General features: G+C 40.7%; 1 protein-coding gene across 6 annotated transcripts in view; it reads left to right on the top strand.

Annotated features, from left to right (window-relative positions):
- The window catches only part of LPCAT1 (lysophosphatidylcholine acyltransferase 1), a 184,050-nt gene that overhangs the window by 89,014 nt on the left and 68,870 nt on the right, over positions 1-26,166 (top strand). For all 6 annotated transcript variants that reach the window (XM_043540303.1, XM_037893384.2, XM_043540302.1 and 3 more), the window contains exons 11-12: positions 10,353-10,506; positions 20,148-20,246. In XM_043540303.1, coding sequence (XP_043396238.1) covers positions 10,353-10,506; positions 20,148-20,246 — 253 coding nt within the window. The remainder of the gene's footprint in view (positions 1-10,352; positions 10,507-20,147; positions 20,247-26,166) is intronic.

Here is a 26,166-nt window from a genome sequence, read left to right as displayed (position 1 = left end):
GGCGTTTTCATGGCACTGTTGTAGCCCGTGTCGCAAGATATTTACATGCCAGATATGCTAAACATTAATATATCCCTTCATGCTTCAACCACCATTCCAGAGGACATGCATCAACGCTGATGACAGGTTCTGCTCAATAACAATCCAAAGCAGTGCGGACCAATGCATGTTTATTTTCATCATCTGAGTCAGATGCCATCAGCAGAAGGTTGACTTTCTTTTTTGGTGCTTCGGGTTCTGTAGTTTCTACATTGGAGTGTTGCTCTTTTAAGACTTTTGAAAGCATGCTCCACACCTCATCTCTTTCAGATTTTGGAAGGCACTTCAGATTCTTAAACCTTGGGTCAAGTGCTGTAGCTATCTTTAGAAATCTCACATTGGTATCTTCTTTGCATTTTGTCAAATTTGCAGTGAAAGTGTTTTTAAAATGAACAACATGTGCTGGGTCATCATCCGAGACTACTATAACATGAAATATATGGCAGGATGTGGGTAAAATAGATTCATACATACATACAATTCTCCTCCAAGGAGTTCAGTCACAAATTTAATTAACGCATTATTTTGTTTAACGAGCATCATCGGCATGGAAGCATGTCTTTTCAAATGGTGGCTGAAGCACGAAGAGGCATACGAATATTTAACATATCTGGAACGTAAATACCTTGCAATGCCAGCTACAAAAGTCCCATGCGAACGCCTGTTCTCACTTTCTGGTGACATTGTAAATAAGAAGTGGGCAGCATTATCTCCTGTAAAGGTAAACAAACTTGTTTGTCTTAGCGATTGGCTGAACAAAAAGTAGGACTGAGTGTGGACTTGTAGGCTCTAAAGTTTTGCATTGTTTTGTTTTTGTAGTGCAGCTATGTAACAAAAAAAATCTACATTTGTAAGTTGCACTCTTACAATAAAGGGATTGCACTACAGTACTTGTCTGAGGTGAATTGAAAAATAGTTTCTTTTGTTTATCATTTTCACAATGCAAATATTTGTAAAAAAAAAAATAAATATAAACTGAGCAGTGTACACTTCGTATTCTGTATTGCAATTGAAATCAATATATTTTAAAATGTAGAAGAACATCCAAAATATTTTAATAAATTTCAATTGGTATTCTATTTAACAATGCAATTAAAACTGCAATTAATTTGTGATTAATTTTTTTAATAGTGGTTAATTTTTTTGAGTTAATCATGTGAGTTAACTGCTATTAATCAACAGCCCGAGTAAGAACCAATCTGGCAACTTTCTTTCAAGTTTTCTTGTTTGCCTCCTCACCTGGAAGCATGGAGTGTAGCCTCATGTTTCCTTTCCCAACTCTAATTATTTCCTTTCACTAATTAATCCTTTATTTTCCAGCAGCTATACATACGAGGAAGGAAAGGAGAAAATAATTTCTAGTGTAGGAAATATAGAAGATAGAAGAACAACAGTAAGGATAAGTGCTTTTTCTGTAGAGACCTTAAAGCTAAAAGGATCTCCAACAGTACAATAGAGAATGCTACAGGGAGTCAGCAGGACCTTTTTATTCTCCGCACCAAATTTACCTCTAAAGGCTCTGAGCTGACCTGTACTCAATGTAAGCCCCTCTCCTTTAGTATGCAAGTGCTAATACTAGGGCTCATTTTAGTCTCCTTGCAACATTGCTTGGCTTCTGTGCCTGCTCAGCAGGCTACCAATCAGCCTCAAAGCTGTTCACCCAAATTATGTCCTCTTGAATTCTGGATGTTAGTGGCTGTTGCGAAAACCAACAATGAAACTCTACTAAAATGGGCATTCTTCCTTGATTTTTCAGAGGCTCTGTGACTCCTTGATTTGGGTGTCTGTCAGGGTGGATTGAGTCCCTGAATTAGGTGTTTATCAGGGTGGATTGATTTAAATCACTAAATGGAAAGCATTGATTTAAAAAATTAATTTTAATCAACTTTTCCATTTTTACTCCAGTTATTTTCTAAAGAAAAGTGCATTCTCAGTGATTGATATAAGCATTAACAAATGTTGATTTACAACTAAATAGAGCCTTTATACTATATTTGGGACATCTTTTTGCTAGCTAGGATGGTACCCTATAACTGTATACATTTATTTAAGCAATTATGTGGCTTAATATTTTCAGATTCTTATTTATTGTACAGTTTTAGTATGTTAGAAAATGTTGAATGATATAATATTGCTTGTTTGTTAGATAATTAACTTTTTGCCTATGATTTGTGTCATGCTGCCTTAGGATGGTAACTGGAATTTAATTAAACAAGAAACAGCATATAAAATTCATTTTTTATTGAACAAAACCTTAAATGTTTTGGATAAGTAAATTTATCTTATCAAAACATGTTTCAAGTTTATAACTAAATTATTTATTAAACAGAGGGATTAATTGTAGTCAGTGAATTAAACTGATTATTTCAGGTCAGCCTGGGAAATATGTTTCAAATACGCCTAAATGAAAGGGACTGGAGTTTAAGTTCCTATTCGCTTCAGTTTTTTGAAAATGTGACAGTCTCCTAACTTACTTAGGCTGACCTGTTGTGCCTTATTTATAAAGCTTAGCCTCAAAAGTTAGATGTTTTTCCCCAATGCTTTCTTTATGTAGAAAAGAAGCCTTTAACTCATAGTTTTGATAGAGGCTTATGAATTCAGCGTATTTATTTTTTATTTAAATGTTTTAAGAGATTATAATAAGTTTAGGCCATATCATGTTTTTTATATTGAATTCAGATTTAATTGTAAATGCGTGTATTTTTATAAATTAAAAAATTATAATTTAAATAAAATAAAAAATCTGATCATAAATTTTAAAAAATCTATTTATTTTTAAATCCATGAATTTTTATTCATCCTGGCATCTGTACACTGGAGGAAATCTCAGCTGCTGTTGGCTTTTCCCCGCTAATAGGAAGACTGCAATCCTGTTTTTTTGCACAGTGGAATGTGGCTTGCAGTAGGACCCTCAACATACGCTTGCTTGAGGTGCAGTCACTACGCAGTTTATTCTTGATTTGAAGGCCAGAAAGGACTGTTGCAATTATATAGTTTGACTCGCCCCTAAAATGTCACTCAATAATTCCTACATCAAGCCCAAAAACTTGTGGTTGAACAAGAGCATGACTTCTAGGAAGATATCCAGTCTTAATTATAAAGATTTCAAATGATGTAGAATTTACTACATCCCTTAGTAGATTGTTCCAGTTAAAATTTACACTTTATTTCCAGTATGAATTTGTCTAGCTTTGAATTCCAGTCACTGGATCATGTTATAGCTTTGTCTGCTACATTGAATTGCCCTGTTTTCATAGATTTGTGGATTTTGAAGGCCAGAAGGGACCACTAGATTATGTATTCTGACCATTTCACTCAGTTAACCCTAAATCAAGCCCAGTAACTTGTTTGGTTAAAGCATATCTTCCAGAAAGGCATGCAGTCTCGCTTTGAAGACATCAAGAGATGGAGTGTCCACCACATCTTTTGGTGGCTTGTTCCAATGCCAAATCACCCTCATAGTTAAAAATGTGTGCCTCATTTCTGATTTGAAATTTGTCTGATTCCAGCTTTCAGCCATGTTATGCTTTTCTCTGCCAGATTAAAGAGCCTTTCGTAGCCAGTATTCTCACCCTCTAAAGGTACTTATACACTGTAATCAAGTCGCCCCCGGATCTTTTTGATAAGTTAATCAGATTGATCTGCATAAGCCTCTCACTGTAAAGCATTTTCTCCAGCCCTCAAATAATTTTTGTGGCTCTTTTCTGCACCTTCTCTGGTTATTGAATATCCATTTTAAAATGTGAACACCAAAACTGGACACAATATTCCAGTATCACCCTCAGCAATGCCATAAACAGAGTTAAAATCACTTCCCTACTTCTACTCATGGCCCCCCGTTTATACATCAAAGGATCATGTATTAGTCCTTTTTGCCACAGCATCACAATAGAAGATCATATTGAGTTGATTGTTCACTATGACCCCTAAACCTTTTTCAGAATCCCTGCTTTCTCAAACACAGTCCCACATTCTATAGTGTGGCAAATTGCCAGCACTACTATGATGGGTCTCGCGCTTTCTCTTCTGGGGTGTGGAGTGTTCAGGGCACCATTTCTTGCCCTTGAACTGGGGTATTAACTGCCCCACTAGTGTCCTAAAGGAGGGGAGTGGAGAGGGAGGGACCCGGGCCTGCCCTCTGCTCTGGGTCCCAGCCCAGGGGCCCTAGGGATAGCAGTAAACCACTTGAACTAGCAGTTTCTTCCCCTGGGCTACTTCCCTCTCCTGCCCTTCAGCTTGTGGGGCTTCCTGCCCTCCTCCTGCACAAACCAGGTGTCCCTTTATCTAGGGTCTTGGTCGTCTTAGCCCCCTGCAGCACATCTCCAAACTCTCCTCTGCTTCCCTCCAAACTCGTAGCAACTTTTCCATTATTTTTCCCAAGAACTGTCAGGCTAATCACATGAGGATGATGTACTTTAACATACTTCTTAGTTACGAATGGACTAGAAAGAGCATCAGATAGGGATATACAATTTTAAATTGGCAGGCCTGGAAAACTTGCACCCAAGAGACCTTAGAGTGTTGGCAGAGGAGCTCTCTGGCCTGCTGATGTCCATTTTTAATAAACCTTGGAATATCAGGAAAATTCCAGAACACTGGACAAGTGCTAATGTTGTGCCAATATTCAAGCAGAATGACCTGGGTAACTATAGACCGTCATCCCTTCCTGGGCTCTGTTAGTTAGCACGTTGAGCCATATGCATTCAAGATACTGTGGAAGAGTTATCAGTACCTCCAAAGCAGACAATAGTGTCTTTAATATTGAGTATCATCCTCCTCTCCTCTTTTACCCATTCTATTCTTCCTAAACAGGTTATAACCAGCGATTTTAACATTCCAATCGTTAATCATTCCACCAGGTTTCTGAAATGCCAGTTAATGTTACATTTCTTCTCATCAATGAGAATGTCCCGTTTGGCATAGTTATATAAGTATTTAAAAAAAAAATTATCTTCACAATCTTTGCCACTTTGGTTCAAATTTTTCATTACACGCTGAGTGTGAGTTTGCACTACATTTTGCTCCTTAGCATTCTTTCTTTGAGGTACTCCTTTAATTGCTCCTGGCTGCTCCAGCTTGTCTCCAGTGAGAAAACTAGCCACACACACACACACACGCTGACTGTGCCATTCATACATCCCTCCTCCCCCTGGAAAGTGTTCCAATGTTCCACAAAACTAAAACCTTCAGCTTCACACCAGTTGTTCAGCCAACAGTCCACTCCAACATTTTCTGCCTTCTACTTCTCTCTCTCTCATGGAATCAGAAGTATCCGTGAGGTGATCACTTGGACTTTCCTCTTCTTCATTTTCCTTTCCAGATCCTTGAAGTTTTCTGTTATTTGTGTAATTCCCCATGATGCTGTGTCATTTGGTTGCAATATGGAACCATTCAGGTAGTAGTCTTGCCAATGCCATATACAGAAGTAGTTCAACCTCCATATCCCTATTTGATATTTCCTTGTTTTTACATCCGGGGTCTGCTTTGGCCACAGCATCAAATTGAGAGCACATATTCAGTTAGTTATCCACCATAACCCCCCAGGTCACTGTCAGAATCTCTGCTTTCCAAGATACATCATCCTCATCCTGTAAGTATGGTCTCTGTTCTTTGTTCCTAGATCTTGCATTTAGCTCTGTTAAAGTGCATGTTGTCTGACTGTGTCCAGCTTACAAAGTGATGTAGGAAACTGTTTAAATGGCATGACCTTTTCATTTCTTAGAACAAAGATTGGTGGAGTAGTATCTGCAAACTTTGTCACCAATGATTTTATATATTCTTTCAGGCCATTGATAAAAATGCATAACAGCATTTGGTGAAGATCTCCTTGGATATACAATCATTCAGTGATGATTCTCCGTTTACATATATATATTAGGAAATTTGTCATTTAGCAAGTTTCTAATCCATTTAATACAGGGATAGCCAATAGGTGGACTGCAGGCCAAATCCGGACCGCCACACACTTTTGAACAGACCCTGAAATCTTTTTATTTACTTATTATAATGTTTTTATTATTATTTTCTCTGTAGGTTGGACCTTGACTATACCTTGACTAAGAAACCTGGACATTGATTAAAAAAAAAAAATTGACTACCCCTGATGTAATATGTGCTATATTGCTATTGTATAGTGCTCATTTTTGATCAGGATGTCACAAAGTACTAAGTCACAAGCCTTAGAGAAGTCTTAATATATTTACTTCAACATAGTTACCGTTATCTATGAAATCTGTACTCAGAAAACAGTATAAAATTTGTTTGGTCAGACCTATTTTCCATAAAACCATGTTGAATGGCATTTATATTACAATCTTTAATTGAGTCTCATCAATCATTCTGAGATTTTTCATGTATAGATATCTAACAGGCTTATAATGATCAGGGATATCTCATTTACTCTATTAAATATCAGACTAACATTAACTTTCTTCCAGTCTTCCAAAGTTTGTTTAAAAATTAACATCAATGGTTTAGTGCTCCTTTGCCAACTCGCTTTCAGACTCTTGAGTGCAAGGCATTTGGATGTGCTCCATCTGAATGTTTAACTTTCAGTAAGACAAGGTAGATGAAGTAGTATCTTTGACTGCACCAATCTGAGACAAGCTTTTGTCTTTCATTGTCTTTCAAATATCCCAACACAGCTACAACACTGCATATAATTTTTTAGTAAAGCTGTTTAAATTCCTTCTTAGTTATAGTTAAACTAGATGATGAAATACTTTCTATTTAATTTCCAAATACAGAACCGAAATATTTATTGAACACTTCTGCCTCTTCTGCATCAATGACAGTTTTACTATCTACATTTATAAATGAACCTATACCAGTGTTAGGATTCCTTTTATGCATGATTATGTTTTTTTAAATTCCTTCTAATTGTCCTAACTCCAGTGGCCAATGACTTTTTCATTGTTAAGCTTCCCTTACCAATTTTCTGCATTCTTAACTTCTAATGTATATTCATTGCTATTGGCTTCACCTTTTTTGTGTGTGTCTTTTTACATTTTTATGGTTGTTTTCGCTTCCCCTCTAAACTAGGATTTTTTTAACCAATCTTATGTGATTGTGGGATTGTAGATTTTTAGGCATCTAGTTAAATCACAATATGTGGCAATGGTGCTTCCATCTCACTTGAGTGAAGTCAGAAAAGACTATCCCTATCAATGTAGGCCTCATAATGGTGGTGTCCAGACCACCCTTGAAAGTGCGTTTCTCTAAAGATACCACCTATTAAGGAGTCTCACTTATAGGATCCTCCTAGTTTTCCAGCTTATCTTTGTGTAGCATGAAACTGACACAATTCTCTTTTCTCTTAAGTTTGGTTCTTATGATTACAGAGTAAGGCACAAGGCAGGCCCTCTATTGGCCAATACACATCACCCCGCTAACTATGAACACTGGCTTCCAAACACTCTCCTCAATTCCTTGACTGACTGCACTCCTCAAAGGAGCTGGTTGCAGGAATATCTCATTGGCAATCACTAGCTATTTACAAGATCCAAATAATAATTCATCAGATATCCTTTTCAGATCCTCCGTTCCAGTCAGGTCTTGTCAGTTCTCTACATTTTTGAGACCTTTGCTTCAAGTACTTTGGTGCATTTCCATGAAACATTGGGGTCCCCCTTGACCTTTTCTTTACCTTTTTTTCCTCAGTGCTTCATTGCTTTGGCAATGTCCTCGTTTTTTGGTACCTTGCTTTTATTTATTTTTAAGCACTTCCCTGTTTAAAATATAATAGCTGCAATCTCCTGGATGGATGTAAATTGGAAACAAGCCATCCTGGATATTCACGAAACCCAATCATCAGACAATAATTGAGAATTTAACCAGATTACAAGTTATGAATTCAAGTGACAAATGGTGGATAGAAACACTCGGGACATGTAATCTGCACCAGGCCTTCTAATTGTGCTCCCCGCCTTGCGAACATCACCATAGTTTTGTCTGGGTTGAACTTTAGCCAGGTGTCTATATGTAAGTGATTCTCAGCTAGATATTTAGTAAGACTATTGAAATAGATGGAGCTATAGTGCTGAGTGTTATCAATATACTGAAAACCATCAAAGCCCTTGCCTTTCCTGTTCTTCCTCCAAACTCCACCCAACACAAGGCTGAACAATGTAGAGATACAAATGGAGCCATGCAAAACTCCACATGAGATCCCTCATGACGGAAGAGCAATGAAATTACCTTCTGAGATATCCTAAAAAGAAGAGAATGAAGCCATGTGAGACCAGCTCTGTCTAGAGGTTTGCAAAGGAATCAGCACTCCATAGTCAGTGTTTACGGGCACATGATAAATCTAATAATGATGTGAATACTTCATCACTAGGAAGAAATAACTGACCACTGGTGCAGTCTCTTTACTGTATCCAGAATGAAAAGAAAGGAGAGTTGTATTACTACTTCCAGAGAGCATAACCTTTTCAATAATATCATAACTTTTTCAATAGTAAGGGTACATTAAATACAGGGCAATAACTAAAAATCAGATTCTCTCTGTCAAGACATTGCCCTGTTTCCTTGGGTGCAGACAGTTTGGTCTGAACCTGAGCAATTTTCTTGGGGCAAGGGGGAAGAAGTCCTCACAACAGAAGAATCTCAAATTAGGCATCACAGCCAGACTCTCTAGATTAGTGGTGTCCAGCTTGTGGTCTACTTATGGCCCTTGATGCTCTAAATTGTGGCCATTGAGACCATGGTGCTAAGAAGGAAATTTGTATTAGATTATGAATTGAAATGTACTTCCTAAGTTGCATCCTGTGATTTTTAAACTGAAGTGTTTGAATTAGCTGTATAGCTGTAGAGAAGTGGTTAGGGGCTCTGTCTCCCAACTGCTTCTTTCAATTTCAGCTGCAGCCTCAGGACAGTTCTAGTCTAAGCTTAAAGCACTCTGAGTGGCTGTTCTCCGTTCCCTACTGCAGATCCTCCATTGGCTGATTACTGCATTATAGGAAGGGAGGAGAGAATAGCTCTGTCTGCTTTGTGTGCTTCCCTAATGAGTGGTGGGCCTCACAGAGAGCTGAGTAGGAGCTCAACAGTCCCTGGCAGAGCCTTGAGGAGTGCAAAGGATGACCCTCTCTCCCCCTTGCAGCAATCATGGGCAAGCCAGGAAAGGGGGAGAGATAGGGGGGCATCAGTAGCCTATTCTGATTTTCTCCTCCAATCCAGGATGGGGGCGGCTCTGACTTGAGCCACTGGGGATAGCCAGACCACAACACTAGGGCCTGCAAGGAAAAAAGGAGTTGTGTGACCTGACTGTGCCAGCTGTAAACTACCCATAATTGCCCCCAACATGGGGGAATCCCCAGTGTGTTTCCTGCTCCCTTTATGTGCTGTCTCAGTAGCAGAAAGGGGAACAAACTAGGGCATAGACAGTGCCCTTTACTATTGATTTCATTTACCTTTTGGAAATAAGGATTTGCCCTCTAACTGGAAAGGCAACATTGTCCTGAGTTAACTTGGCTGTCCACCATTCAAAACAAATCTGCTGGTTGAGATTTTGTGGATGCTATGGTGGAAGGGCACAGAACTTATTCTTCATGCAACTCAAAGCATAACATTTTATAAGCTTTCAGCTTCCATCATTAGCACTTTAACTATATTACTATTTTGATTAAAAAGTCATACCCCTAACCAAAAAAGTTATACCAGTACAAAATTTATGTGTAGACCAGGTCTGAATCTGTAATTGGAAAGGAAATGGGTGAACTCATGATTATATACTAACTAGCCTCAACTGATGGATCTTTTGGTCTCCTTGCTTGTTGTTAGGTGGCCCCATAATGCTGTCAGTAACTGCACGCGCAGGGTAGGATGTGAAAAGTGAGGACTCTGACAGACAGGATTAAGAGTGTAATTACTATTAGTAATCTTGGTTTTAAACAACATGTATCAGGTCTTTCCCATTCGGTAACATTAGCAAGCATGGAAATAATTATTTGTTTGTCACTGTTCTACTAATAGTCTGCAATTGACAGTTGCATGAAAGGGTAAAGAATCAGCAGAGTGGGGTCCTGGTCCATGACTAGTGCTCTTAGACACTACACTTAATATAAATAATGAATATTAGGTTTTTGAGCTATTTTGGAAACTAAGTGGGTGATTTGTCTTTGGAGCCTTAAATATTGAGCCCCAGGCATTTTGGTTCATTCTGAATCAGAATAAGCAAGTCAGTGCTCTCATTTAGTGTTTTACACAATGCAAGGAACATTTAGTGATTTTAGAAGTAGTCTGCAATATTCCTTTTAAAGTAGTCTGAAAATGTCAAATGTTTTCCTTTTTGTTGTTGTTGTTGTTTGTCGTAGGCTGAAACCAGAGAAGCTTGAAAAAGATCTTGATAGATATTCTGAAAGTGCCAAGAAAAAGAAAGAGAAAAGAGTCAGTCTTAAAGAGTTTGCTGCATACTTGGAAGTCCCAATTTCTGACACATTAGAAAATATGTTTGCTCTTTTTGTTGAGGTAAGAAATACCAGAATGTTGTAGAGAATTAAAAATTCATCCTTATATCTTTCTATTGGGGTTTTAAAAAATGCAGTCATTGACTTCAGCCTGAGAAGAGTACAGCCTGTGCTGAGCACTTTTTAAAATCCCATTCTTGATATCCTTGTGCTTTTTTCTTATCTAGTAAATCTAAATTAATCCAGTAAACTAAACAAAACATGGCTTAAGTGAAAGGTTAATGGTACAGAAATCGGACAAAACCAGTTTTGTTTTGGAGTACCAATTATGAAAAACAAAACTTTGTGTAGAGAAAAAATGAGCACAAAATATTATTCAATAAGATATATTTCTAATACTATAGCTGATTAGCATACAGAAATATTTTGGCCATATGAAATCTTCCTTAATAGAAACAAGGTGGGGAGGTGCGTGCATGTGCAATGAAGGAGGAGTCAGTTTTTATGTTATAGGATGCCACGCAAATGGAAATTCAAAACAGACTTTTCACACATGGATGCCTAAATTAAGGCACCAAACTCCTACTGAGTTGCTTAGATAAATTGATTAAATTTTCAGGTGTCCTGAGCATCTGGAGTTCTCTTTGACCTTAATGGCACTTGCAAGTACTCGGCATCTTTTGCAAATCAGACAAATAATTGTAGGCAGTGCTGGTAGCAATGCCTACAGTTTATGCTACCAGACGCTTTCCACTATAAGATGCTGTTTTCAGTTGCTTATAATTTTACTAAATGTAATCTGCTAGGGCTAGAATTTTCTATGCTGAATGTCTGTCTCTGGCTTAATTAATTTTAAAAACATTGGGGGAAGCTTCAGCAAAAACACTTCAGCCATTTCAGATAATGAGGTTAGGGGAAAATATGTTTTGTGCATGTTTTATTCTTATAACACTTTCATTGTGAAACTCTAGATTTATAGACTCCAAGACTATAAAGGATGATTGTGATCATCTTGTCTGACCTGCACAATACAGGCCATAGAACTTCCCCAAAATAATTCCTTTCGAACTAGAATATATCTTTTTAAAAATGCTTTGAAGCAGGGGGCTTGAAATGTGGTGTGGGGGAAAAGGGGTCATCCTTGTGTCAGGGATGTGCCTTTTGCCATCGTTCGTAAAATGCCACCCAAATCTGGCCAAGTTGTAAGCCTCTGAAAATTATAGTTCGCACATGCTTAGTAGGTGTTTGTTTGAGGCTGACAGCTAAATTCTCAGAAGATTCTGTCTGCCTGAACCCTTTCCATCTGTATACAGCTTCTGTAAGGAACCAGACTGCCAGTGCTATCCCTTCAGAACACCTGAGCTTCCTGCAGGGGCTAAACTTGCAATTGCCCTTCCTGGTTGCTGGGGGCCTCTGTGGTGTTAGGCAACAAAAATAAAAACCGAAAGACTCTCTCCTTTTCTATTAGTGCATCTCCTGCTGGTGTCTAGACAGTGAGAAGGAGAGAGCAACCTGACTCGATCCCAAGGAGTGAGGAGTAGAGGAGAGAGATAGAAGTAGGTGGGGTGCATGGGGGGAAATAGGACCCTAGGGGAACAGGGACCAATAGAGTCAGAGAGGAAAATGGGACAAGCAGAAGCAGGCAGGGATAGGGGCAGAGAAGGGCCTATAACCACTACAGTGCACGTCTCCAGAATGTGAAATTGAACCCAGGATACCTGAATCCCAGCATTCTTCCGCAGTCTAGCAAATAGCTGTACTGGCCAAATGTGTTTTCTTCTAATTCTCTCTGCATAGAAAGTCTCAAACTCTCCTTCTGGGTTGGAGCTAATAGCACACACTTCATCAGCAGGGTAAGTCAGGTGAAAATTACCTAACTTTAGATACCCAAGCTGCAACACTTTGGTACCAAACTCAAATTCTTACCAGATGATGTCATAGTTCTTCATATGTTGCTATTCTGGCAAGACCAAAGAATGTTCACTGAATAAGTATACAGTATTAATATTTTAATACTGAAACCAAATTATTGTCTAATGTCTGAACCACAACCTTAGAGTAAATTACAAAGCTTCCTCAGATTTCAATTTCTTCTTCAAGTGCTTGCACATGTCCATTCCAATGTAGGTGTATGTGCTCCCTGAACACAGTTGTTGGAATTTTTTCCCTCAGTGGTATCTGTCGGGTCGGCTCCAGCACCCTCTGGTTCTGTGCACACATAGCACTGGTATAAAAGGCCACACCGACCCCATGCCCTTTCAGTTCCTGCTTACCACCCGGGATGATTGCTGAAATTTCCCTCTTGCTCAGACAATCTCACCTAGTGATTTTTCGTCTTTCTCATGTATATCGTTGTTGTAGTTTATTAGGAGTTTTAATTGTTAGTGAGTTTTGGACACCTCTGGACTTTGTTGGAGAGGATTGTCCATTCCCATGGCATACCAAGCTTCAAGCCCTGCGCTTCCTGTGGCAATTTGATGCCCTGGAACAACATGCACTCTAGCTGTCTCAAGTGCTCATCGGAAAGACAATTGCCAAATCTGCAGGGACTTCAGACCCTGCACCAAGAAAGACCAGGAGGCAAGGCTGAAGGTCCTCCTCATGGAGGCAGCCTTAAGATCAGCATCAGAGCCACGCTCGGACTTGGCACCAAGCACCTCCGCCTCGATGTGGAGCACTCCTTCCACTAGTTGAGAGCCCTGCACCGATCCTCCTCCCAGTGCAGGAGAAGAAACACTGTAAGCACCAGACGAGTCATTCCCCGGTGCCAAAAGGAAGCAGGCAAGGGGATCTGGAAAGAGGGAGACTTGTGTCAGGCCACTATCCTTCTCCAGGACCTCAGCCAGCCTTGGTGCTTCTCACAAGCTCCACTAATTCCAGCATGGGAAATGCCATCCTCCAACAGACAGTGGACTGGTCAGTTCTCAGAACCATCAACCCCAGAGGCGTTTGCGGCTGCTAGAGACCTACTCGCTCTCCCAGTCCCAGGGTCCCTGGAGAGTTAGGACTTGGCACTGCTGGTACCAATGAGTGGCAGAGAACCATCCTCCAACTTTCATGTGGCACCACAGCCACCCTCTAGGCAAAAACCTCCTATGGTAGCCTCAGCTCAGACCTCTCCGCAGTGCCATTCGCTGGCACCGAGAGGGTCAGCACTGCCTTGGTCTCCCCAGCATAGCTCGTCTTCCTCATCAGAGTCTGAAGTGGGGTTTCTGCTCTCCTCATCATCAAGACCTCTTGCACTACTCCCCTGCTGGGCCTCAGGCGCTATGGTGCCCCTGAACACTTGGTCTCCAGAACTGGTCTTTTTGGAACCCTTGGGGGTTTCTCTTGTGTCAGGGCACCATTTTGACACATTCATATTCTGTGGCCTCAGAAAGTAGGACACTTCCAGTACCGCGCCGTAAGACTTATTAAAGCAGGTGGCCTTGAATTTGGGTATCCACGCTGAGGTGGTCAGAGAGACGACACCTGGTTACTGGACATTTTGTCAGCAGCAGGTCCCTCAAGAGTGGCTTTACCCCTTAATGAGGTGATCATGGACCCAGTTAGAGTGCTCTAGCAGACCCCCGCTTCCCTCCCTCCTATAGCCAAAAGGACGGAGTGCAAATATTTCATACCAGCCAAGGGGTATAAATTTTTGTTTTCACACCCTCCACCAGGATCTCTGATAGTGGCAGCCACCAATGAGGGGGACCATAAAGGTCAAACAGGCCCCATGCCCAAGGCAAAGGACACCAAAAAGCTGGACTTGTTTGGCCAAAAAGCATATTCAATGGGTGGGTTACAACTCCGAATAGTGAACCAGCAAGCTTTGCTAGGTCGCTATAATTTTAATATGTGGGAAGCAATGCAGAAATTTAAGGACATGCTCCATCAAGAGGCCAGACAGGAGTTCTCTTCCTAGTCAAAGAAGGGAAGACAGTAGCCTGGGCATCCCTGCAGGCAGCCTTGAATGCCGCTGATTCTGGGGCCAGATCAATGGCCATGACTGTTACTAGGCACAGAAGCTTGTGGTTACAGTCTTCAGGGTTTCCTTAAGAGGTGCAGCAAACCCTCCAGTATCTCCCATTCGAAGGGCCCTTGCTCTTCTCAGAGCAAACAGATGCTAAACTCCACGGACTTAAGGACTCCAAGGCGACCCTAAAATCTCAGGGTCTGTATATACCCGTAGTGTCCAGAAAACACTACAGGCCTCAACAAACAGGACACTATTTTGCGCAACCTGCCGGGCAGGACCAGCGGATGAGGAAGAGCAATTTCCTCTTCAGGGTTGACGCATTCTGCCCCTAAACACTCAGGTAGTTAAAGCACTGGTTTGGACAAGACTCTTGAAGATGACATATCAATTCTCTCAGTTCTGGATCCAGTTACCCGTTTGTTTTCCAAACGACTCTCCCACTTCCTCAGTGCTTGGACCCACATTACCTTGGACTGTTGGGTTCTAAACGCAATAGAATTTGTTTATATCCTTCAATTTTTATCCACCCTGCCTTCCCACACCCCGTCCCCATCCCTCTTCAGGGATCTTTCTCACAAACAACCATTGGAACAAGAAGTTCAGTCCCTCCTTTGGGTGGGAGCCGTGGAAGAGGTTGCACACTATCTAAGAGGAAAGGGGTTTTATTCCCGTTACTTCTTAATTCCAAAGGCCAAAGGGGATCTCAGACCGAACCTAGACCTGCATCATCTCAAGAGCTTGAAGTTCCGCATGGTCTCTCTGGGCACTATCATTACTTTGGTGGATCCAGGGGATTAGTATGCCGGCCTCTATCTAAAGGACACATACTTCCACATATGAATTTTCCAAGGCCACAGAAGGTCCCTAAGACTTGCCATGAACCAGACACATTACCAGTTTGCGGCTCTCTCATTTGGCCTGTTGGCCACCGCGCAGGTCTTCAACAAATGTATGGCAGTAGTAGCGGCTTTCCTCAGGAAAAAGAGGGTTCATGTATTCCCATATCGCAATGACTGGCTAATCCGGTCCAGACCTCAGGTGGAATCTCACTAGAAATACCCCCTTTTGAGCCACTTCTCATTCCATTAAATATGTGCTTTATTGGTATTGTATAGCACTGACTTTTTTAATCAGAATGTTGTGCAGTACCAAGTCAAATGCCTTGTACAAGCCCAAGTATATTACATCTAGGGAGTGTTTCTAGTGTATATGTGGGGGGGGGGGAGGGGAGAGGGCACGGGGAAGTCTCGCGTGTTCTTGACTCAATGCTATCTTTATCAGTGATCTAGACGAAAGTATAAAATCATTGCATATGACACTAAGATTGGTGGATTTGGAACTAAGAGGACAGGTCAGTTATACAGAGTGATCTCTTCAGTGTGAGGGAAACATGACTAGTGCAAGACAATAAACCTGTTCTCATGAGTTTTACACTAATGTTACTTATCCGCTTATATATAATATATCTAAGTGATCAGTTGACAAAAGCTGCAGGGGTCAAGTAGTATAATAGTACTATCAAGTAGTAGTATTGGAGGTTTTTAAGAGCAGGTTAGACAAACACCTGTCAGGGATCATCTAGATAAGAATTAGTCCTAACATAAGTGTAGAGGACAGGACCAGAAGACCTCTTGAGGTCCCTTCCAGTCCTATGATTCTGTGGCCACTGAGATTTGAGAGGGGGGTTCTCATTGCCGTGAGGAGATGATCTATTAGACCTACAAGGGCTGAGGTCCATGCCATATCCAAGTCTAATCACAGGAGGACTGAAGATGTCCATTGAATTTGTGTTTTATCTGGAGCTTGGTTTTTAGTACTTTCTTGATAATTTTGTTTTGGGAAGCTTACAAGTAGTGGAAATTTGGACAGATGACTAGGGAGGAGTATAAAAATATTGCTAGAGCATGCAGGGATGTAATCAGGAAGGCCAAGGCACAATTGGAGTTGCAGCTAGCAAGGGATGTGAAGGGTAACAAGAAGAGTTTCCACAGGTATGTTAGCAACAAGAAGGTGGTCAGGGAAAGTGTGGGAGCCTTACTGAATTGGGGAGGCAACATAGTGACTACTGATGTGGAAAAAGCTGAAGTATTCAGAGCTTTTTTTGCCTCAGTCTTCACAGCTCCCAGACTGCTGCACTGGGCAACACGGTATGGGGAGGAGGTGAGCAGCCCTCAGTGGTGAAAGAACAGGTTAAAGACTACTTAGAAAAGCTGGACATGCACAAGTCCATGATCTAATGCAGGCAAGGGTACTGAGGGAGTTGGCTGATGTGATTGCAGAGCCATTGACCATTATCTTTGAAAATTCATGGCGATCCAGGGAGGTCCCGGATGATTGGAAAAAGGCAAATATAGTGCCCATATTTTAAAAAGAGAAGAAAGAGACCCCGAGGAACTACAGACTGGTCAGCCTCCCCTCAGTCCCTGGCAAAATCATGGAGCAGGTCCTCAAGGAATATTCTGAAGCACTTGGAGGAGAGGAAGGTGATCAAGAATAGTCAACATGGATTCAGCAAGGGCAAGTCATGCCTGATCAACCTGATTGCCTTCTATGATGAGATAACTGGCTCTATGGATATGGCGAAAGCGGTAGATGTGATATATCTTGAGTTTAGCAAAGCTTTTAATACTGTCTCCCACAGTACTCTTGCCAGCAAGTTAAAAAAGTATGTTTTGGATGAATGGACTATAAGGTGGATAGAAAACTGGCTAGATTGTTGGGCTCAACAGGTAGTGATCAACAGCTCAATGTCTAGTTGGCAGCCGGTATCAAGCAGAGTGCCCCAGGGGTCAGTCCTGGGGCTGGTTTTGTTCAACATCTTTATTAAAGATCTGGATGATGGGATTAATTGCACCCTCAACAAGTTCGCAGATGACACTAAGTTGGGGGGAGCGGTAGATACGCTGGAGGGTAGGGATAGGATCCAGAGTGACCGAGACAAATTGGGTGATTGGTCCAAAAGAACTCTGATGAGGTTCAACTAGGACAAGTGCAGAGTTCTGCACTTAGGAAAGAAGAATCCCATGGCTAAGCAGCAGTTCTGCAGAAAAGGACCTGGGGATTACAACGGATGAGAAGCTGGATATGAGTCAGCAGCGTGCCCTTGTTGCCAAGAAGGCCAACAGCATATTGGGCTGTATTAGTAGGAGCATTGCCAGCAGATCAAGGGGAGTGATTATTCCCTTCTATTCAGCACTGGTGAGGCCACACCTGGAGTATTGTGTCCAGTTTTGGTCCCCCCAGTACAGAAGGGATGTGGACAAATTGGAAAGAGTCCAGCAAAGGGCAACAAAAATGATTAGGGGGCTGGGGCACATGACTTACGAGGAGAGGCTGAGGGAACTGGGGTTATTTAGTCTGCAGAAGAGAAGAATGAGGGGGGATTTGATAGCAATCTTCAACTACCTGAAGGAGGGTTCCAAAGAGGATGGAGCTAGGCTGTTCTCAGTGGTGGCAAATGACAGAACAAGAAGCAATTGTCTCAAGTTGCAGTGAGGGAGGTCTAGGTTGAATATTAGGAAACACTATTTCACTAGAAGTGTGGTGAAGCACTGGAATGGGTTATCTAGGGAGGTGGTGGAATCTCCACCCTTAGGTTTTTAAGGCCCAGCTTGACAGAGCCCTGGCTGGGATGATTTAGTTGGTGTTGGTCCTGCTTTGAGCAGGGCATTGGACTAGATGACCACCTGAGGTCTCTTCCAACCCTAATATTATGTGATTCTGAAGGGAGGTGCAGACACATTCCAGCATCAAGTGTGGGTGAGGTTCAAGCAGGCTATTGCATTTTTCAGGAAGGCTGGCAGGTTTGCTTTCCCTAAAGAAAGTGTTAATAATTTCAATAGAATTGAGCTCAGTTCTGTTTGGCTTTCATCAGTTGGGGTGGGAGTTTTGTTTTGCAATGGGACCAAATTTGGGTGGCAGGGTGGTTATTGCTTTCTAATCTGACAGTTTTCTTTTTCAAAAATTTCATCTTATATTTGTTGAATTTTCTGTCAAATGGGATGAGAGCTCTTTGCGGTGTTCAGTATTTCGGTCTGATGTTTGGTTAATGTAAGCCAAGTGACTTGCAAGTTCATTATGCAAAATAATTTTGCTGATTTTTGCAGCTGTAATGGCGGAGGACAGGGAATCATAGAATATCAGGGTTGGAAGGGACCTCAGGAGGTCATCTAGTCCAACCCCCTGCTCAAAGCAGGACCAGTCCCCAACTAAATCATCCCAGCCAGTGCTTTGTCAAGCCTGACCTTAAAAACCTCAAAGGAAGGAGATTCCACCACCTCCCTAGGTAATGCATTCTAGTGCTTCACCACCAGGGACTTTCACTTCCTTTAGCAGAGTGGCATAATCTTGTACTAAACCCATTGTGCTATCAGCAGATGGGTTCAAATCAGGTTTTACGATCCTAGGGTTTGAGTCTGACTGCATGTTTCATCTGCCATAATTCACTGATGAACCATAGAGATATTTGAGGTCAGTGTAAGGAAAGGTGGATTGTTCGGGGCCAAGACATTGATGTCAGTGATTATAATATCTGCTAGTTCATCAGTATATTGGCCTTGTGGATGAATAATTTGGTTTTCTTGGAACTGCTGAAAAGTTGAGGTATACACCTCTCCATCTCTCTGAGCTGTTAAGTCATATGCCCAGCGATGATGATTTAAAGGTCAGCTATTTGAGGGAGGGATAGCTCAGTGGTTTGAGCATTGGCCTGCTAAACCCAGGGCTGTGAGTTCAATCCTTGAGGGGGCCATTTAGGGATCTGGGGCAAAAATTGGAGATTGGTCCTGCTTTGAGCAGGGGGTTGGACTAGATGACCTCCTGAGGTCCCTTCCAACCCTGATATTCTATTATTCTATTTCACTGCTGGTCAAAGAATGTAACAAAGGAGAGGGACAATCATATTATGAAGTTTTGCATAATCTACTGAGAGTGACATTCCATTTGGATGCCAGGAGTACCTGCACATTTTTCCAGGATGCTATAACCAGGTTTTAAAACAACACATAGACTCTGCATTACGTACCATCTCCATTACAAAGATAACAAGGTTTTAAAATCTACTCGAGCTAATTGAATCTTAACTTGTCTAATTATCCTTCCAAACAAGATATATTTGTCCACTGGAAGAAATAGTGATGTATTCCATCAGATCCATAAGGACATCTTTGGCCATACAAATGAGAACTTTTGTAGAGTAACTTTTCAAAACAGTACCAAACCGTATAATTGACATCCACAATTTCCAAGCAAGGTATTAGGAAAATGACTATTCTCCATACCATGGTAGAAAATAAAATAAAATCTTTTCACTGTTAAAACTAACTTTTTTTGACTGAATTTTGATCATAGTAGTTTGAACTTCATGTTGTTAGTTAGAAAAGATATGATCAGTATATATTTTCCTTTCTATGGTACATTTCATTCTTCAGTCCACTCCACTCCAAGTTAGAAATGCAAATTTTGGCATAGAATTACACTCTCTGATTGGTATTTTTTAAAAAACCAAGGGCGTTAAGCCCCTCTTTTTCAATGGAATTCAGTGGGAATTGGGCATCTAACTCCTTTAGTCATCTTTGAAAATCTCAACCTCTAAATTTTACAAACGTTTTTCAGAATATCTTCATGTGGGTTTATGTGTATGTTATATTTAATAACATTTAACATTCCTTTAATAGCTTTTAAATGTTTATGGAGTTCTGAGGCAGACGACAGAATTCTGATTTATTTTATTTTATTTACAGAATGAAGATGGTGTAATTGATCTACGGGAATATGTGACTGCTCTATCTGTAGTATGTAGGCCATCCAAAACTTTAGAAACAATTCAGTTGGCATTTAAGGCAAGTAGCAACTTCTTACAACGTTCTTCTCACAATATGTAGAAAATACAGAACCATTTAAAAAAAATCAATTTGATTAGACTGAATTTTATTCTATATATTCTTCTTATTCACATTTACACTTTTAAAAAAAGCATTAATACATTGCTTAGTTTCAGAGATCAAGCACCTCAGAAGTAATTAAATACAGATTTAGGCACTAGTCCCATCATATGATTGTAGCATGCTTTCCTCTGCATGAGCTGAGACCCACTGAGTTTGGTGCATCTCTACAGGGGTCTGCATTAGCAAGTTGCATTGGATGACTTGGGGCTGTTATGTTGAAACCTCAAAACTTACCCTTTACCCATTGTGCTTATGCCTTATTAAAATGTGTTTCTGTTGTAACCTCTTTTTTCACATGATTAACATTTTCTGATACACTTACGTTTTGGGGTGAAATTTTACATGTTTGATTCACAGGAATACACCTTTCTCCCTCATCTCATTGTTTAGATCACTACTGCCCCCTTCATCCCGAACCCTACCACCAGGATCTTGTGCTTCTTGTGGTTCACAGGAATGCTCTTCCCTGAGATGCCTTTGATTGCCAGTCTCTCTCCTCCCCCTCCCCCAACTCCTGTAAGTCACGGGAACCACCAGCACAGACGACACAAGCACAAGATCTAGAAGAGAGTGGGGACAGGAGTGGGGAGGCGGAGATAGACTTGAGCTGAGAAGGGGCTGGCAGAGTCTGGATCACTGTTGGGAGTCTTTCAAGGGAAATAACATATGTGCGTGGAGATCATTGCTCACCTTCTGAGGTCCTAGGAGAATGCATTATATATTTAGAATTAGGGAAATCTTTAATGTCAGATCCACTAATAACGATATATTGTAGGGGTTTAAAAATAAATTCACATTAGTCTATTTGTGTACCAAATATGTGGTACATATTTGCAGTGTTTATGTGACTTTCTCCATTGCATTCTAATTAAAAAGGATAACTTAATACTTCATTTGATATAGTATTGTCTTTAGCTAGCTCTGTCATATTGTGATCTCATCAGCCAGAGCCAAGATACATTAGCTTCTTGAATTGTCATAGACTCATAGAATATCAGGGTTGGAAGGGACCTCAGGAGGTCATCTAGTCCAACCCCCTGCTCAAAGCAGGACCAATCATCCCAGCCAGGGCTTTGTCAAGCCTGACCTTAAAAATATCTAAGGAAGGAGATTCCACCACCTCCCTAGGTAACAACCTCCTCCCTAGTCACTCGTATTTATGAGGGTGGCAATTAGCAGCTTACACCATATGTGTGAGTTGGCCGGTTGTAACTATCTTAGTTTCTAAGAGAGATGCTTGTCCACACTGGGGTATACTTGACTTTGCACAGGAGACTGTGATAAAGAAATAACCCATATGTATTTATTTTACTATTTGTGATTTCTTTGCATTTTCAGGGGCAGAAGTAGTGAAATTCAACAGGCTTTTTTAAAATTTCTTTTTTTGGGGGTGGGGGTTAATATTTGTGCTCTGTTACCCAAAGGCCAGGTCTACACTAGAAAATATTTGCTGGTATAGCTGTGCCAGCAATCCCTGCTAATGTAGATGCAGCTAATACTGGCAAAAGAGTTCTTTTGATGGCATTGCTTATATCAGTTCTTCAAGTGAAATACAAATTCTGCAAAAAACAAAACAAAACCCCACACCGTTAAGCAAGAGATGTAGCTATCCAGCACTTAAGTTAATTAAAGATGAACCCTTAGAGTTGTTACTCTTGTTGAATTTTGCAAGTCTTGCATTCATCACTAAATATGAATTATGAACATGAGTGGCTAAGGAATAAAAAAAGATGATCAGAGTAAAAGTATATTATAGACTTTGCTATATCATTTTGCATGACATCTCTATCTTTTTGATCCTGTTCTCTGTGTAATTGAGTATCTACTTTTAAAGTCTAGATTAATTACAACGGCTCTTCTAGTGTCATATGTTGACTTATGTAAGGATTACAGCTGTACTGTACATTCTTAAAGAGCAAAGTGTTTCAGAAGATAAGAAAGATTACTATTCAGCCACTTGATGCAGCATACAGCGGGAAATAATGTGAACTGAGGGCTCGTTGTCCTTTTTTTTTTTTTTAAAAACTTAAACCACTCTCTTGTTAACTTGATGCTTTGCAGCATTGTCCGCTTTAGCTGCAATCAAAGCGTTGCAGGTTTTAGAAAGAGGTATTGTGACATAGTTCAGTACAATACAGAACGATGCCCTTCCTGATATTGTAAATGGTACTCACCATTTCCTTCCATAGCAATAATACACAACAGTGTGCATTAGTAGGCTTATAGGTATAAGCCCAACTTAGCTCCAAAGCTAAATGCCAAGTGCCTTCATCCATCTGAGAAATGCACAAGTAGGCTACTAATACACATCCTGAAATAGCTTATATATTCGAAAGCCTTGCTCATTCATTAAAATGCCTTATTTGAAAAAGAAAATACGCCTTTAGTTTGGAGGGGGGAAATGGAAAATATTTCCCAGCAAAAGGATAAGAGATGATAGTAGGGGAAATGTTAGAAACTCCTTTTCCCTACTACTTTGAATGTTTTTAAATTTATTTTTGTAATCCTTCTTTGCTCTTTTTTTAAGGTTCCTTGACCCTTTTAGACCAGTTCTCCTTCCTCCTATATGAAGTCCAGCTGCCTTTTACTAGCATGCTGTGTCCCAACAGACACCAATCTCAGAGCTTCTGTATGTGGTGGGGTAATGTACAAAACAGTTCCAGCTCCCACAAGTCAGATTTCTTGCTTACGGAGGGCAACAATAGAAGGATAGAGCTTGATCCAGGCCTCTACATTACACCCCCCTGCCTTAGACTATATCACCATTGTTTGGACATTCTATACCAGTTCTTTCTTGGCTGCAGGCAGTAGAGGAGTGCCCTGCTTCATGGCCATCTTTGTGATAAGCTCAGTGGTATCTTTTTCTGTCTAACCTTTCTAGTCAGCATCTAGTTTTGCCTAAGGTGATTCATTCGGGGCTCAAGTAGGTTCTTCCATGCCTCCATGCCACCTGTTTCAGTGCATCTGCACTTCACTCCCCTTGCTTAATGTTTGGCACTCCAGCAGCTTTGCTTGCAGTACACTGATTCATTACCTTTGCCGTGGCACTTTAGCACTGCCGTTTCAGCACTTGGCACTGCTATTTTGGTATGCTGTGGCTTTGATCTCTTTTTGCCTGCATCTTGTATACTTGACATCTTGAATCTTCAGTACTTTCAGCTTGGCACATCAGTGTCTCCTCACTCCTGTACCTCCTCAGCATCTTCAGGTTTCACTGTTGCTGCTTTGGTGCATTATTTAATTAGAGGGGTTTTCTATTTTTTCTTTTCCAACATGATGTTTTCCAAGAAGGAAAGAAACAAGGTGTTCAGCTTCAAAAATTATCACTTTGACAGAACCAATTCCAAGAAGGGATGGCTGTACCCATTGTGTTCTCTGGCTGGGAGCCTCATGGTGTGCATGGTTGCAATATACATCAAGAGATACCTCCCTGCATGGTACGCATCTCCATTCCCTGATTGAAACACACCACAGAGGTTCTCATAAGTTCCTCACAAGGCTGGTCAAGAATGCAATGAAGGAAGGATCTTTTTGGCATATGTTTGTCAGCTCAGACTTGAGTGCCAAGACTAGTGGCACATGTGCAGACTTGGGGCCCTCCCCTTGTAAAGTCCCATGAGGCAGCCTTAATTCCAGACCACCCAGCACAGTCACCATCAAAGTCTTTGGTTTTTATATCCACTATGAACACTTAATTTGAATAGTCCCTTCAAGATGTGGGCATTACCGCAGGAGCAAACGTATTTGAAATACAGGTATACAGGCAGTGCTCATAACTTCAAATACAAAAATGATACATGCATACAAATAGCATAATCATATACAGCAAATCATAACCTTTCCATAGACACCTTACTTGACATAATTTGTACAAGATTTATTGCAATTATATAACAGTGTTAGCAACAATGATCTACATGGTCGTATTTAATCAGATAATGTCACAATCACAACACAAAATTGATGCAGGAAGGGGTGTCCCAGACACAGTTGAATGCATCAAAGGAACTTCCCATTCTTGGTCCTGTATTACTACAGCTTCTCACCCAATATTAGAAGTATCAGTGTATAACAGAAATGGTTTATCAAAATCATAGTTTGATCAAAACAGGCTTTTTCTTTGAAAGGTTCATTATGCAAATAATAATAATATTCGCAAAGCTGCTCTGCTGTGTAAAGCCAGGAATCCAGCCTTTCTTTTGAACCTGAGACATAAACTGTTCAATTCCAATATCAGTTAATTAAGCCTCCTTTTAAGCTATCCACACTAGATTTTTCCAAAGCAAATTCAGTGAGCTCATATACATCTGAAAGACTCTGGCAGTTAGGAACTGAAACAAATTTCTCAACAAATAAATTGTTGCCTTCTACAGACAGAAATTCATCCTGATTTACCTCAATTCACTTCCACACCCCTCAGTTACAGCAAACTGCTTGCAAAAACTACCATGAGGATTCTTCTTCTTAGGAGCTTCTTTTAGCAACAATTCACCTTCATCTTGCTCCACAGAAGCATTACTGTGCTGAGACGCAAGCAACTCCTTCTGAGTTTGTTACACCCAGAATCATCTCTGGCCCATTAGGAAGATTTTTACACAACCCCCTTTCAGGCAAGCTACAAGACTCCATAGTTAAAAAGTTAGAGGCACTCTCTTTCCCTTTACAGCTTCCCTCCTTGACAACGTGCAGGTTACCAGGCTCAATACACAGAAGCATAGGGACCATTCCCTTCTTGTCACAAGTTTCCATACTGTCAGTGAGTAACACAGTCAAATTACCTTTGTGCTCTCCTTGTGCCCTGGCCATGATATCAACCTGATTAAACAGAGTTGTCATACCTTTTCTCAGCAACACGCTAGCAACCATCAAAATAGAAGCACCAGAATCACTTGGTTCCTGGGACTTTGTCAGGACATTAACTGGATACGACCTAGTTACAGTGTCATTCTCCCTAGCAGACACAAACTTAGGAACATTTTCTTCCTGGGCTTTCGTTAAATCCAGAACCAACTCTGAGGCAACTGATAAATTTTCAGCCATCAGAGGCTGACAAACTTCTGTCTGCTTCACAGACAAAGAATTGGAGAAAAACTTTTCCTCAGCAGGCGTGCTGCTATTCTCAATAGACAAGCAATTGGAGATATCCTTTCCCTTGTCCCAGCACCCATGGCTGATTGCAGACATATACTTGGAAAGTGAAACAGCTTCGTTAACAGTCAAGTTGCCAATTCCAACAGATAAACTGCTATTCTCCACATATAGTCTCATTACACTGAGCTACTTTAAATAAATTACTGCTACCTTGTTCAGGCTTACATTCACAAACTTCAATTGCCAACAATCCTTCACCCACAAAAAAATCTACCCTTTTCTTCCTCAGTTAGGGCTTTAACCTGACCATCAACTTTAATCTGCTCTAGAGAAACATTTTCCTGATCAATGAGTTCTCTCTGTGCTTCATCTAATTCCAGATTCACTTCTGAGATTGTAGACAGACATTCAGAAACTTAATTTACATGCAAACTGCTTTTTTGTACAGACAAACATCTATTTTCCAACTTCCCAACCTGGTCATAGCATAATTGGTTATGACAGACAACTGCTTAGAGTCGTACAACATACCAGCATTGTTATAAACTGGACTTCCAAGAAGATACAGTTTCTGCTGTTCTTCCATTGCTTTTTTGATTTGGAGCTTAAGTCTTGCAGTTACTTGTTGCATCTGGTGAGCCCTCTCCTCAGCAGCTAGCCGTTGCATTTGTCTCCAGTAAGCTTCTTTGGCTCTCTCTCCAGCTTGCTTGGCTCTCTCTGCAGC

Source organism: Chelonia mydas, chromosome 2 (assembly GCF_015237465.2).
Source record: "Chelonia mydas isolate rCheMyd1 chromosome 2, rCheMyd1.pri.v2, whole genome shotgun sequence".
In the NCBI taxonomy this organism is placed as follows: domain Eukaryota; kingdom Metazoa; phylum Chordata; order Testudines; family Cheloniidae; genus Chelonia; species Chelonia mydas.
Note: the sequence above shows the minus strand (reverse complement) of the source record. Positions and strands in the feature narration are given on the sequence as shown.